Source organism: Manis pentadactyla, chromosome 4, assembly GCF_030020395.1.
Source record: "Manis pentadactyla isolate mManPen7 chromosome 4, mManPen7.hap1, whole genome shotgun sequence".
Lineage (NCBI taxonomy): Eukaryota > Metazoa > Chordata > Mammalia > Pholidota > Manidae > Manis > Manis pentadactyla.
In genome coordinates, this window is record NC_080022.1 from 182977299 (window position 1) to 182991561 (window position 14263).

The 14263-nt window shown below is 59.7% G+C and overlaps 1 protein-coding gene across 2 annotated transcripts in view; it reads right to left on the reverse strand.

The window, feature by feature from the left end:
- The window catches only part of SDK2 (sidekick cell adhesion molecule 2), a 244260-nt gene that overhangs the window by 15985 nt on the left and 214012 nt on the right, over positions 1 to 14263 (reverse strand). For both annotated transcript variants that reach the window (XM_036900084.2, XM_036900083.2), the window contains 7 exons: positions 13133 to 13319; positions 10634 to 10771; positions 7980 to 8141; positions 5114 to 5239; positions 2689 to 2853; positions 1313 to 1453; positions 905 to 1043 (listed from right to left, as the gene is read on the reverse strand). In XM_036900084.2, coding sequence (XP_036755979.2) covers positions 905 to 1043; positions 1313 to 1453; positions 2689 to 2853; positions 5114 to 5239; positions 7980 to 8141; positions 10634 to 10771; positions 13133 to 13319 — 1058 coding nt within the window. The remainder of the gene's footprint in view (positions 1 to 904; positions 1044 to 1312; positions 1454 to 2688; positions 2854 to 5113; positions 5240 to 7979; positions 8142 to 10633; positions 10772 to 13132; positions 13320 to 14263) is intronic.

Consider the following 14263-nt stretch of genomic DNA (forward strand, 5'->3'; position numbering starts at 1 on the left):
GAGAAGCTTTGTGAGCTGCCTGGGAGAGGCCAAGTCGGATGAGCAGGGAATGCTAATAGGGAGGTGGGAGGCAGGCCACCGCAGGTCCCCAGTCTCTCCCAAGCTCCTGGGAGCATAAAACTGCCAGGCCACATAAGGCGAGGCTCAGGTGGGCCTCAGAAGCTGCCCTTGACCTTGGAAACTGGCAGTCCGGCCTGCCATGGGAATGGGCTAGGAGGGCACTCGGGTCGGGAAGAAGTCAGGAGACGCAGGAGCGGTCGCTGCCAGCCTGGACCTTTCCTGGCTGGCTGCTCCCAGATGTGCCCTTGGAGGACAATGTGTGGTGTGGACTTGGGGGTGGAGAAAAGTGCCTTAGAACCACCACAGGTGTGAAGAAGGCTCAGGGTGGAGGGCTTGTGCGGTCTGAGTGCCCTTTCTTTCCAGAACTGGGAGGGCCACAGGTAAGGCGTAAGCCGTCCTAGGGGCTCTGGCACTCCCCACTCAAGTGTGCCTGCTTAGCCTACCTTTGCTGGGTCCATCTCGCCTTTGGGCAAGTGACTATCATGGCTTCAGCCTGTTTTTAGAAGCCGCTGGTTCCCAAAAGCAGGAGGTTGGTTTGTAAAATTTTGCCAGTTATTTGCATTTTGCTGTCATTAGCAGACACCCTCTGTACCCCTTCCTTGTGACTTTCTCCCTGGTGTGCCCAGCCCTCAGCTGCAGCCCCCAGCCCCTGGTGGTGCTGCCTGGCCCCCGCCGTGTCTTCTTGCTGACCGTTCCTAGCCTCTGAGCATGAATGCCATTTCCAGGACACGGTGAGGCCGAGCGGGCACCACCTGCTCTGGAGCCCGCCCAAGAGTCTTCCTGTCCAGGGGTGCTGCTGGCCTCCAAGCCTCCATCCTCCTGTCCCCCATGCAGAGAGCCACACCTGGTGTACAGGCCGTTCTTTCGGCAGAAGGAGTTCTTGACGGAGAGCCGCCGGTTGTTGAGTTCCAGGGCAGGAAAACTGCTTTCATCCAAGCTCATCATCTCCCCGTGGCCCAGGGCACCAGACTTTGCGTTGTTGCCTGGTGGGGAGATTGACACCCAGTCACTCACTCCATCCCTCTGGGCCGGCTGCCTTCGCCTCCCCCACCTGGTTGGGCTGCCTGCTCTTTCCCTTGTTAAAGAGTTGAAACCAAAAGAGGACATGGAGATAGTGTGTGGAACCCTGGGCTGCCCAGCTGACCAGAGCAGGGGTGTTTCCAGGAGAGAGAGACCCACACCCCGCCCTCGCCGAAAGGAAGGCTGACCTGGGAACACCCCGCCCAGCTGGTGGGGCTGGGTGCCAGCTCACCCGAGTCCGTCTTCTTGGCGAACTTCTTGCTCTGGCCTCGGATGATGAGCACGAACACCAGAAGCAGGATGAAGATGAGGCCAACCAGGGCAATGACCACCAAGAACCACCACTCCTCGTAGAACGGGCTGGTCTTCTGGGCTGGGACACGGACGGGGGTGTCAGGTCCAGGGGGCTCAGTCCCTTCCCGCCTCCAGACCTCCTGCTCCAGCTGGGACCCCACCACCGGCTCTCAGGTTATGGACAGGAGGCCTCTGTGCCCTCTGAGGGAGGTAGGACCTAGAGAAGGTTGGCTGGGACAGTTTCCTCTCGAGGGCCAGCTCTGATCAGCTGGTAGAGGGCTACCTGGAGGCTGTTTTGAGAAGAGTTCGGAGGCTGCTTTTGGACTCACTAGAAAACAGTGCTGGGGTTGATCGGTGATGCCTGCCGGACACAGGAGTGGGGAGTAGCAGTGTGCTGCTATTTTTCCTTTTTCCTCCCTTGCTGCCCATGGCCTAGGGCCTACCTTGACAGGCAGAGCCAAATTTGTGTTGAAAGGTGCCTGTCTGGCCTGTGGGGCACCTGGAAAACTTTTTCCTGGGTTCAGAGGGGACTGGCTCTTTTTGTGGGAGCAGAAAGCGGCAGAGCTGGGAGGGTAGGTACAAGCGGTCTTTAAAGTGCCTCCTCCAGGCAGGGCTCCCCTTCCTCAAAGCCCCCAGGACTGGGCTTTCCCCTCTCAGCAGCCTGATCCATGCCGCCTGGCAGGGGCCGGCCTCCGGCATCAGTGCCACAGCCTTACTCCCCACGGCCTGGTTCTACACACCTGGCAATGGGGAGACTCACCCAGCAAGGTGAAATTCTGAGTTACATTTCTGCCGTGAGGGAAGGGGCCTTAGCATTAAAAGCGGTTAGTGATTAGGCTTGGAGGCCTGGGTTTTGATATCAGAGTGCTCTGTGAGCTCTGAGACACCCTGGATGGGAGTGGGGAGAGCAAGAAAGGGTGGGTGGCAGTCCCCCTGGACCTGGGCACTGCTCCACAGGCTGTTTTGGGGGCAGTTTCCATGGAACCCCGGAGTTTACGGCCTGGTACCCTCGTGCCTCCTGGGTGATGAGCTCATAGCAGCCCCCGTCTTGGGACCACCGGTTCCTTCCAAGCCCCCGAGCCCCTGCCCAGGGCTTGCAGAAGAGCCCCCAGATGCGTGGCCACCAGCTGCTTCTGCTGTTGAAAGCTGACGGGCGGCCGCGGCCCAAGGCTCACTATCTCAGAGAACTGAGAGGACAATGCCTTTTGGTGTCACCCCAATGATTCTGGGGCTCTGCTGCCTTTCCTCCTTCCTCATCATCCAGCCTCTGCCACAGACTCTTCTGGGGGGCACCCCCCAACCCCTCAGCCCTACCTGGCACAGACTGGGAGGGGCTGCTGGGGGTGCCGAAGCCATAGTCATTGACTGCGATGACCCGGAAGTCATAGCTCACGCCTGGCTTCAGGATGTCCGTGCTGAATGTATAGGAGGTCACCTCCCTGGGGATGTCTCTGATGAGGATGTCCCATAGGCCCTCGTCTGCGAGAGTGAAGAGAAGGTGGCACCCATGAGAAGGAGCCCCCCATCCTGGTGCCCCCCAAGAGCAGGGTGTGTCTGATCTGCCTTGCCAACACTGTCTCAGATATTTTTTTTAGTTGTCTTTTTTGGAGTATCTGACCCCTTTACTGTTTCTATTAAAATGTTTGCAAAACACTAATACATATATAATACGAAGAAAATACTGTAACAGCCCTGCAATGACAGTCACAGTGATAACGATGCTGATGGTACAGCGGTGGCCCTCATTCCTTGCCCAGCACTGTGGTTCTGAGGCCTTACTGTTCATACCCGAAGCGACACTGTACCCATGCTGCAGACGAGGACACCAAGGCTTGGAGAGAGCCGAGCTCATCTTCCCCAAAGTCATGCTACCTTGAATGGCAGAGCTGGTGTTTCAGCCCAGAGTTGTCTGACGCCCAGCACCGAACCGGCCCCCGGGTGCCCAGGATGGAGCCGCACACAGTCAGCAGCCGACTCAGTGTTTGCCAGATGAGCTCGGCCAGGACTGGCTCCAGAAGCTCGGGGCCTCCTGCCTGCTGTCTGACCCACCTCATTCCGCTCCACACAGAAACACAGGGTGGAGCCGGCAACAGGGCCGGGCCAGAGGCTGCCCGGATCCAGCCCAGTGCGCCGTCTGATGCGTGGGGTGGGTCCCAGGGGCCGGGGGCCTGAGGGAATCCCTCCCTGGGCTGTAGTCACAGCCGCTCTGTGTGTGTTTAGTCGGTCCCACCACGCATGAAGCCCGCGTAATGCAGGGGGAGCAGAGGACGGGCTATTTCATCCCGAAGATGAGGAGGTAGAACCAGAAGGCCTGGAGGTGGGGGTGCCCACCCCATGAGAGGGGCAGGGAGGGGCACAGCATTCCCTTTGCCTTCCATCCTCTCCTGCAGCCTTCTGTCCCTGCCTCCAGCTCTTGGGCACTGCTCTGAGACCCCATCCTCTGGGGGCACTGGCTCAATTCTTTCTCTTACGCTGGGTCCTTGATCCCACCTGTGTGGACTAAGTCACAGCCCCCAAACCTGGAACACCAGGCCCCATGCTGGGCCTCCCAGGGAACATTGGAAAATCAACAGGCCCAGGTCTGGAGCCAACATTCCACAGCCTGGCACCCCAGTTGGCCAAGCTGGATGGAAAAAACAGGCATGGGCCCTGGTTGGGATAAGCACGCGATGGTCTCCTGGCCAAGTCAGCAGCCGGCCCTGGAGGGCTGGGGAGGGACCATCTGGAGCGGGGGAAGAGCCAACCCCGTGTACATCTTCCAGCTACACATTGGATCTGGGCTGCTACATGCAATAGCTTTTTGCGACTGCAATTACTAGCATAAGATTAAGGCAATGGTGGGTTGGTAGCAGCTTCCTGGCTCCCCGGAATTAACTATTCGCTAGTTAAATGATTAGCACTCATCTACCCTGAGGTATTAAGTTCATCACTGGGGTTTTTCAATGCTTCCCATTAGAAGTATTAGCTGCTGACAGGCCTGACTACTTCTCATTATGATTATTATTTACTGTTCATGCTGGAGCAACAAAATCTATTTTTTCTTTCTCAGCTTCAATTACCCAATCACGGATCCATGGCATACCAAGAACAAGCCTCCAGGTCCTCGCCAACCCTGGCACTGCTGATTAACTCCGAAACCTAGCAACAGAGGGAGCTGGCAGCGGTGGTGGGCTCCTGTGGGTAAGGGGAACCTGGAGAAGTCGGCGTCACAGCGCATATGAAACAGGAGGTGGAGAGCAGCCCCCTGGGGTGACTTCTCTGTGTTCCTCTAGGGATGGCTTTGGGAGGCCTTGGGATTCGATTTCAGTTGGCACAGTTATAGGAACTGCCAAGACAGAAACCGAGGCAGAGGCAGCCCTTAAGGAGGCTGCTGGGGTCTTCAGGGACAGCGGCCTCCTTTGGGGGTGTTGGTCAGTGGGGTCTCACGGAGGACACAGGAGTCCAAGTGAAGCCAACACCTTTGCGCCTCTGGCGTCTTGCAGGAATGCTCCACCCCAGTGGGTGCTCGCCTGGCGTTAGGTGCCCTTCTCCGAGGGCCTCCTGGGTGCTCCTTAACGAAGAGCGCGAGCCCATCCCCCATGCACCACAGGGCCCTCCCAGCTCCACCGGGAGTCGCACAGGGGCCTTCTCCGGGAGGAAAGACAAAGTGCGCCAGGTGGGGGGGCCCGGGGAGGAGGGAGGCAGGGAGACCTGGATCTCACTCCCGAGGGAGAGCTGGCAAAGCCCGGGGCGGGTGTACCTGATGGCCTGGCCTCTATGACGTAGCGGGTGACGGGCCCTTTGCCGGGGTCGCCGCTGGACCAGTGGATGGCGATGGCGGAGCTGTACCGCATGATGATGGGCACGCCAGGTGGGCCTGGGGCACCTGCGGACAGTGCACAAGGGGAAGTGGAAGTAGGGAAGCTGAAGGGGCACCCAGCCCGGGTCCCCGCACTCCAGCAGGAGGGGCCGGGCGACAAACCCAGCCCCAGCCCCAGGGTCTGCAGAGACCCTGCACGTGCCGATGCCCGGGCCACCAGGCTCAGGCCAGGCCTGCTGGATCCGACTGCGTGTTCCTCTGGGTCACACACACCCCTTGCACAAATTCCAGGGAAGGAGAGGCATATGGGGTGAGGTCAGAAAAACTCTTGGAGGAGGGTCTCCCTAAGGAGGCCCAGGTCTTTGGTTCCAGCTCAGAACTTACTAGCTGGGTGACTGTCACTTACATCGCCCCCCAGTGCCTCAGCCCATTTGCAGGGGCCTCTGGAAGGTGGATGATGGCGGAGTGGGTCTGTGATAAGAGGATGTTGGTTTGGGGGCAGTTGAAGGGCCCTTGGCACCTCCTCTCCTGGCCTGTGATGATGCCCTCTTTGCCTTGAGCCTGAAGTCCCCCACCCCAGCTGCATTTGCCACAAGGCTGGGAGAGGAGACAGGGCCTCCCTGGGGCCTCCACTACTAATGGGAGGGGGAACTGGGCCCCTCGGCGGGCTCTCCTGGCTTGGCAAGAGCATCAGGGTGGCAGTTGTTATGTTGGCCACATGGGTCCAGGCCCCAGGAGCCGGGGCAGGAGAGAGGAGCTTACTTCTGCAGTGAGAGCAGTGAGCCAGTTCTATCTGTCAAGGATCCTGAGCCCCATCTCCCTGGGGGTGCCCTGCAGAGCAGGCCAGGGCCTGTCCGCCAGGCTCCCGCTGCCCCCAGGCCTCAGACCCCGTGTGCCGTCACCCACATGCCAGTTCCCCACTAGACCTGGAGCTCACACACCCCGGAGCCTGGCACACAGAGCCCTTCCTACATGCTCATGGGATGAGAGAACAAGCCAGTGAGTGGGTGGGTGGGCAGGTGACTGGCCAGTGGGCGCCAGGCGGCCCTGTGGATGCCTGCTGGGAAAGGAGCCATGGTCGGCTTCAGACTGAAGATCCTCTGGGCCCAGGAGAGCTGGCAGGCCAGACAGCTCGCCAGGGGCTCAGGACCAGAGCTTGGCAGCCCACTGCCTGGCAGTGCCCAGTCCCAGCCCACAGCCTCAGAGGGCGCCCTCTCCTTCCTTCCTTCCTTCCTTAATGTGCATCCCGCCTCCATCACAGGGCCAAGGCGGCTGAGAGACCAGGGGGTGCGGAGGGCGGGGCGGGGGTTCTCAGGACCGCAAGTTCTCATTCTGCACAGGGCAGCCCTCAGGGCTGAGAGGAGCTGTCCTCTCCTCCCAGACGAGAAGCTTCCAGCATATTCAGCCGTTGCCTGGCCCAGAGGGAGAAGGATGCCCTGCTGCACATCTCCCCCTGCAGACCCCTCCTCACCCACACCCACCAGGCGCGGCTCCGTGCTGTGTCAGAGGGCCCCCTCACCCCCTCTGTACTTCCTGCCACTCCCGCCCACCCCTGCCCGGGACACTTCAGGCCTCAGGTTAGAACAGCCTGTCCTCCGGATGGCCCTCTTCTGTCCCCACACTGCCCTCTGTCCCTGCCAGCTCTCTTCCTGCTTTTGTTTCCCAGGGAGGTTGGCTCAGGTGAGAGGCAGCACAGGAGGGGTTGGGGGCAGGTTTGAAGAGCAGAGCTGGGCAGCAAATGGGCAAGCTCCCCGCTGCAGGCTCAACGGAGCCCAGGAGCCAGACAGAGTCTTTGTAGAACAAGAGGCAGGGAATAGAAAGTGCCCAGAAAGAGAAAGTGGAGTGGCTGGCCTGAGCCAGCAGGGAGGGCAAACCCAGGGGCAGGCGAGAGGCAGGGAGGCATCCGGTCCTCACCTCACAGAGGCTGGGCCAAGCTGGCCTCGTCCACCCCAGGCTGGTGGGGTGGGGAGGAGGGGGAGGGGCATCTCAGGGGAAGTTTGGGGTGGGCTGTGCACTTTCTCACGGCGGGAGGGGGCAGGAGGGGACACCCTGCATCGGGTGTCAGTGACCTTGCGGAACTCAACTTCAATCATCGCAGTGACCTGAAGGATTTCCTCAGCCCAAAGAGGTGTCACAAAGCCAGAACTGAGCCAATCTTCCCACCCTGGTCCCCAGAGCAGGTGATTCACTCTCCCGGCAACCTCAGCCTATAAAGGATGCAGCTCAGCAGGTCCCCTGCCCCTGGTCGCTCAGAACCCCTCTTCCTACACCTGAAAACGCTCAGCGCAGCGGTTTGCACAGCAGATGCCCAAGGGCTACCCTCAGCTCTTGTTCAAATGCACACTTCCAAGGTGGATGCTCAGATTCTGATTTCCTGTGGCCTCAGAATCTGCACTTAACCACAAGAACCTCGAGGATTCGGATGAAAATGCACCTTGAGAAGCACCCTGATGGCACAGGTGACCCTCCACTGCCCTCATGCCTGGACACCCAGCCCACCCTATTCTCCTCTGCCTTAGCCCCTTGAGAATCCCATAGAATGCAGGTTTGTATTTCCACGTGTATCTGAAAGCCCCACCATGAAGTCTTCCCCAATCACCTCCTTTAAGTGCTCCCCTTCACCTCTCACACTTTCCCCCTACCGGAGCTGCGGGTCTGCCGGGTGTGCGAGCTTTGCTAGATACCTGGCTGCCTGGCCTCTGCACCTCCAGGCTCTCCCATGGCCCTCCATGGCCCTTTCCGACTCGGGGGGCTGAACGCGGTGTGCGGACAGCAGCAGCTCCATGTCTGTCCCACGCTCCCCTACCTTCTCCCGGGCCCGTGGTGACGTTGGCTTCGATCTCCGGCCCGTAGGTGAAGGTCTTGGCTCTGATGCGGAACCTGTAGGTCATCCCCTCTGCCAGGTCCTTCACTTTTAGCCACAGGGGGCTGTTGCCTTTCACGTCCACTGTCACAATCTTACTGACCCCTGGGGAAAAAGCATGGCATGTGGGGACTGCGGGGCAGGTGGAAGCCAGGTGGAGGGTGGCAGACCTCAGCCAGGGGCTGTGCCCCCTTGGGATTGGGCTGCGACAGGCACCTTGGCCACACAATGCTTCCCAACTGTTTCTCAGAACACAGTCCTGCATGCTGTTCTCAGAAAGGGCTCCACAGTTAATTCGAGATGAGCTATATGCCACCTATTTGTCTACCAAATATCCACAGGGTCTCTTAGCATCTGGAGGAAAAAATCAGGTCACCAGCCATTGCACCCCAAGTCTATTTTACCCCCATGTTTATTCCTCCACGTCACAGCCCACAGAACTCGAATCCCAGGACCGTCTCTCAGAAAGGGCCTCTGCAGGGACACCACAGTCCAGAGTTGGAGGTGACACACTGCAGCCAGTCCCGACAGTGGAGGACAACCCCAGTCGGCCTGGGCTTCCCTCCTTCCTCATGTGCCAGCAAGAGCCAGGAGTTCCCACCAGAACCCCCATCAACTGCACCCCAAATCACGGCAATGAGAGGGGATGCCTGGGAAGGTGGTCAGGAGGTGGGAGCCCGTGCTCGGAGCCTCACAAGCCCAAATCCTGCTGACTGACAGCCTCCCCGTGGGCCGGGACTGGGGTCTCATCTCCCAGGTCCCCTGAGCGTCTGGTCACCGCTGGGAGACGGGGTCTGCAGCTGCGGGCTGGTCCCGGAGGCCTTTGGGACGTCCCTACCCCGGCTTCAGTTTGCTCAACTGAAGGAGGTAATCGATAGCATCGATAGGATGTTATAAGGTTAAATAAAATAACAGGGCACGTGGCACACAGTAGGTGCCCCCAAAATTTACTGAATGAAGTAAATGACAGAATAATGGGAGCTCAAAGGCAACTCCTGAGGAATGACGTGACCTGTGAGCCCTCACACCTGGACACCCAGCCCGCCCTATTCTCCTCCACCTTAGCCCCTTGAGAATCCCACAGAATGCAGGCTTGTATTTCCACGTGTGTCTGAAAGCCCCAGGTATGCCCCAGGACCCGGAGCAGCAGCTCTGGGTATCTGCTCCTTGACATTTCTGGCAAACCCCACATCTGCAGGGCGTGGTGGTCCCCACAGGAAAGGAGTGGCAGTTGCTGAATTCTCGCGAGGCCTGCTTGTTGCTGACCTGCACCCAGGGCTGAGACCTGGGCTGGGGTGCAGACACAGTGTTCAACATCATGGAGCTGCTCTTGGGCTTGACAGTCCTGTTAGCTGGGCTGTCGCAGGGCGGCTGGACAGAGGGACTGGAGGGCAGCCCCCCAGGGAGGCCAGGTGGAGGCCACTGTACCATCCACCGGTATCTCGTCCTGTGACCTCTGTCCCATCCTGTCCCGCCTGTGGGAGGGAAGGCCCCTTTCCTGGCCCGGCACCCGGCTGCATCTCCTGGGGCCCGGCCCCCCTCAGTGCTCCTGTACACAGTGCCGCCTTGCCGACTGCGAGCTGTTGGCATGCAGGTGGTGGCCGGGGAGACTGAGGGCCATTGTTCACTGGACTGACCCAGAACCGCTGGCCTCTGTGGTGTTCCCAGGGCTCCACCCCTTGCTCTGGCCCAGCTCTGTGTGGTCAGGGAGGGGTGAGAGCGAGGGGTGACCCCAGAGGCAGTCACCTCTGCCCATGGGGGCACTGCCTGGTTGGCCAGCCACACCCTCGAGGCCTCTCTGGGCTCTGGAACAGGACCCAGGCAAGCAGCAGCCCAAGGCTCTTCCTGCCTCTCTAAACAGGAGTGAGTTCTGGACTCGCCCGGGCTCACTCTCATCGGCTGTGGGGTAGAAAGCTGGGAAGTGTCTGACGTCCACGGCGAGGGTTAGCACGGCCTGGCCTGGGAGCGGGCCAGGGTCTTAGCCAGGGCCAGAGGAAGGGGTGGGACGGGGGCAGCAGGGAGGGCTCTGAAGGCCACGCAGGTGGGCAGGGTCAGGTCAGAGAGGCAGGTGGCAGACCAGGGCTCTCACCCTGAGGGTCACCAAGGAAACAGGGGTGCAGTGACCCCTGGGCCCCAACTTGTGCTTCTTCCTGAGGATGGGCTCCAAGGTGCTATCAGATTCTTAAAGGAGTTCCTCACCCCACAAAGGCCTAAAGTCAAGACCCCAAGTTCTGGAGGCAAGCACAGGACAGCATCACCAGGCCTCCCCCATCTTCACGGACCCGGCAGAGACCTGCCCACCCTGGGATGCTATAACTGCCCCCTCCTCCTGTGCCTACTTCCATGACTGACTGACAGGGAAGAAATCTATCTACAGACCCTCTCTGGGGAGTTAGGTTGCTGTTTTGATGTTGCCCCCGGCTTGCTGGGGGTCACCTTGGAAAGGGCCCTCCCTTGCCCAGGTCTCTGTCGCCCCATTTATAAGCTGAGGGGACACTCACCACATCCAACTGCACAGAGACAGTGAGGGGACATCTCGGGGAGGGAAGGCCCTTGCAAAGGGTGGGTTTAGGGGCCGTGCAGGGAGGCCGACTCACCATCCACTGGGGTGCAGGGTTCATACACCAGCCGGTAGCCCTCCAGGACTCCGTTGGGGAACCGCGGGGCCTCCCAGGACACGTTCACAGAGGTCGTGGTCAGCTCACTGAACTTGACCGAGCTGGGAGCACTGGGGGCTGTGGGGAGAGGGCCAAGGGTCTGGTTTCCTCCTTCCGTGACGTTCAGAGCCCTTTGGCTCTGAGGGACCAGCAGGGGCATTTGGGTCTGGGCCCCTGGAAGAGCAAGAGAGCCGGCCTTTGCCCAGGACAGGGCAGGAGAGGCTGCCAGGGTTCAAGAGCGCCCTCCCCTCCCCCGCCGACGATGTCAGCACTCTTTCCAGTGTCAGAATCCAAGAATTGGGAGGAAAGGAAACTTTCTTTTCCCTAAAGCCTGGAGAACTCAGATTCCTTCCTGCTGAGGGGCTCAGAGGCCTGGCCAAGAGTGCAGGACGCACCTGTGACCCAGGGTCACTGCCGGGCCAGGCGATGGCTGGCTTTATGGGGCTTGTCTCTCGGCTTCCCTTGTGGAGAAGGCAAGGGGTGTCCTGGTCTTAGAACATTAGGTGGGCACTGAGCTAGAAGCCAGAACCGCCGTGGATGTGGCCTTTCTCTTGTGCCCTGGGTCTGCAGGGCTTGTCACTGAGAGACGGCGCTGTCACAAGCAGCCAGAGCCAGGGAGAGTCAAACCCTCCTGAAGGGATGCTTTCTTGGCCTGAGAACCCTGGAATGACCCCAGAGACACGGGGGTGGAGGGATGTGATGGGGAGGACAGAGGGAAGGGAAGGAAGCCTGGACGCAGCAGCAGCAGCCCCCGCACGGGCTCCAGCGCCATGGCCGCCAGGCTGTTATCACCCCCCACTGAGCCTCAGCTAATCCGGTCCCTGCTTCCGTCCCAGCTCCCGGAGGCGGCGTCAGCGAGGAGTCTTTGAAGGAGGGAGGCGAGCGCAGGGGGCCTTTCCTGCCTTCCCTCAGCTAGAGGATCATGGGACAGAACACTGCGTCCTGCTGACGGAAGCTTCCAGCCCCTGGTGGCCCACATCTGGCCGATGACACTGACAGAGAGCGACTGGGACAACAGGCACACAGACCCTCCAGAGCCAGTGGAGGAGAGGGTTTCCCTGGAGCCAGGGCTTGTCCCCAGAGAGGACAGTACTTAGGAAGTGACTCCACGGGTCTTAGTTTCTTTCAGAGAAAAGGTAATTTACAGAATGAGAAGGAGCAGGTTGGGAAAGAGGTCAGGATAAAAGGCGTGTATTCAAATCCACGAGGAGGGAAGTGGACAGCAGGCACAGGATGGGGGCTGGTGCAGTGCAGATAACCCGGACAAACAGATCCTGGACTCGAGCCTCTGCCCCCTCACTGACCGGCCAGGGACCCAGCAAGAAGCATCACTTGCCAGGCCATCCTTGCCCTGTGAAGTGGGGGCAGCATCTGCCTGGCCTATTCCCAGGGCTTCCGGAAGGATCACATATAATACCGCCTGGCAAGTGGCTCTGGATGGCATGCGTAGGCCTGGCCTGCACAGGGGGCCAGCTGGATTCCTATCAGCGCCCTCTCCTCTGCCCTGGCCCTCCTGTCCAGCCTCTTAACTGGCCTCCCTGCCTCCATCCCTCCTCTCCATCAGTCTGTCTTCCCCGCAGCAGTCAGTGATCTTTTAAAAATATAAACTAGCTCCTGTCCCCTTAAAAGCCCACCTGTGACTCCCCACTGCACTTTGAATCAATTCCAAATTTCCCTGCAAGGCCCCAGGCTCTCTACCACCTGCCTCCTGCCCATTTTCTTTCGAGTCACCTGGTTTTCTCTCTGCTGCTAATCCCCCCTGGCCTCCAGGCCGCTGCACCTGCTGTTCCCTCTGCCTGGAGCACCCTTCCTCCAGAATCTCCCATAGCTGGCCTCCTCCCACCCAAACCTCAGCCCGGATGTCAGCCCCTCAGCGGGTGTTCTGCAGGTAAACCCGTCCGCAGCCCCCCATGCCCCCCGCCTCCGTCCCGCCATCCCTCACACGGCCACCCGAGGTTTACTCCTGTGTGTGCTCTCTACGATCTCCCTCCCGAGGGTGGGGACCATGCCCTTCTCCCTCGCTGGTGTGCTGCCCACATCCAGCACCGTGTGGGCTGTCAGAGGCTGTTTGCTAAGCACTCTGGGAGGGAACAAAGCTGGGCAGATATGAGTCAGGCGGGAACAAGGCAGGGAGCAGAGCTGGGCTGGCGGGGTGTGGCCTGGCCAGCCCCTCGGTAAGCTGGCCACTGGGGCAACATGGGGGTGGGTAGGTGAGATCAGGGGGCTCTCTCCAAGGCTTCCTGAGGACAGCTTCTCTCTTCTGAGCTCTCACATGTGCCCCTGTTTTTGAACTGTGCCCTCACACTGTGGAGGACCCAGCCCAGATCTCAGCCGGATAAGGCAACTGCCTTTATGCTCCCCAGAGCCTAACCACCAGGTGGGCCCCCCTCCACTCCCCGGGCGACCTCCCTGCCTCCCCCTGCAGCCTCTCTCCCCCACCTGCTTGCTGGGTCCAGCCCTGGGTCGGGGCACTCCGAGGCCCGTCCCCCGCGGCGTTGAAGGCTGCCACGCTGACCATGTAGGCTGTGTACCCGGTCAGGTTCTTGAGCTTCGCGCTGTTCTCAGCCAGGAAAAGCGTCTTCACCCGTTCTGTGAGGTTCCACCGCTGGGCTTCCCAGAAATAAATCTGTGGGCCCAGAGGATTTCAGCAGTGAGATGGAGACGCGGCTTCCCTCCTACCCCAGGGTCTCTGAGACACCCTGGGTCACACCATCCACTCACCCTGGACGGCAGGCGTGAGCCACCCAGGAAACAGTATAGGAGTATTTACGAGCTGCTTCAGAAGCCCGTTCAGAACCTCTCTTTGCACAGCTGACACTTCAGCCTCGGCTCATCTAAACCCCAGGAGGACACAGAGCCTGTCTCTGCTCACTGCGCTGCCTGGGGGACCTACATCAGCCACCAGAACAGAGTACCGATGAGTAAACCAGCTCGGTTCTGCAGGGGCCTGAGAAGGGGTGTAGGAAGATTCCACCCCAACTAACAGTGGGTGCAGGGACAGCACATAGGAGCTCATCAGGGATACAGTGTCAGGCCCACCCTTGACCAGCATCTACAGGTTGATAAGGCCCCCAGGGATTCACCCACACGACAATTTGCAAAGCCAGCTTGGGGCTAAACCCCAGTGCACCGTTTGCTAATGATGTGATTTGGTTAGGGGACTTCCCTGAGCTAGATTCGTTGTCTGTAAGGTGGGGTTAAGGACCCCCAATTCCTTGGACCAAAGTGAGGACTGGACGAAAGGCAAGCAGCAGAGAAAGACGCCGCCAGATGCCTGCAGGTTTCAGTCCAGGAGCACAGCTGGTGCTCCACGTTGCTTCCAATTACTTCACATTGAGCGGCATTAACACTCACAGTCAGAGGAGCTCAGAGGTTTGTGCCTGGTTTTAGGACCTTCTATGCAGGGAGCCCGGGCCACGTGGAGGATTAGAGGGCATTTGGCGCCACCTGCTGGCCCAAGAGGTTTCTGCATGCTGCTGAATTAGCCTGGAGGAAGCTAATAAAAATGACCTGCCTGCATGTGTGAACACTTGGCACATCTTGTTACCACGAATCCCTACTTTCATATAT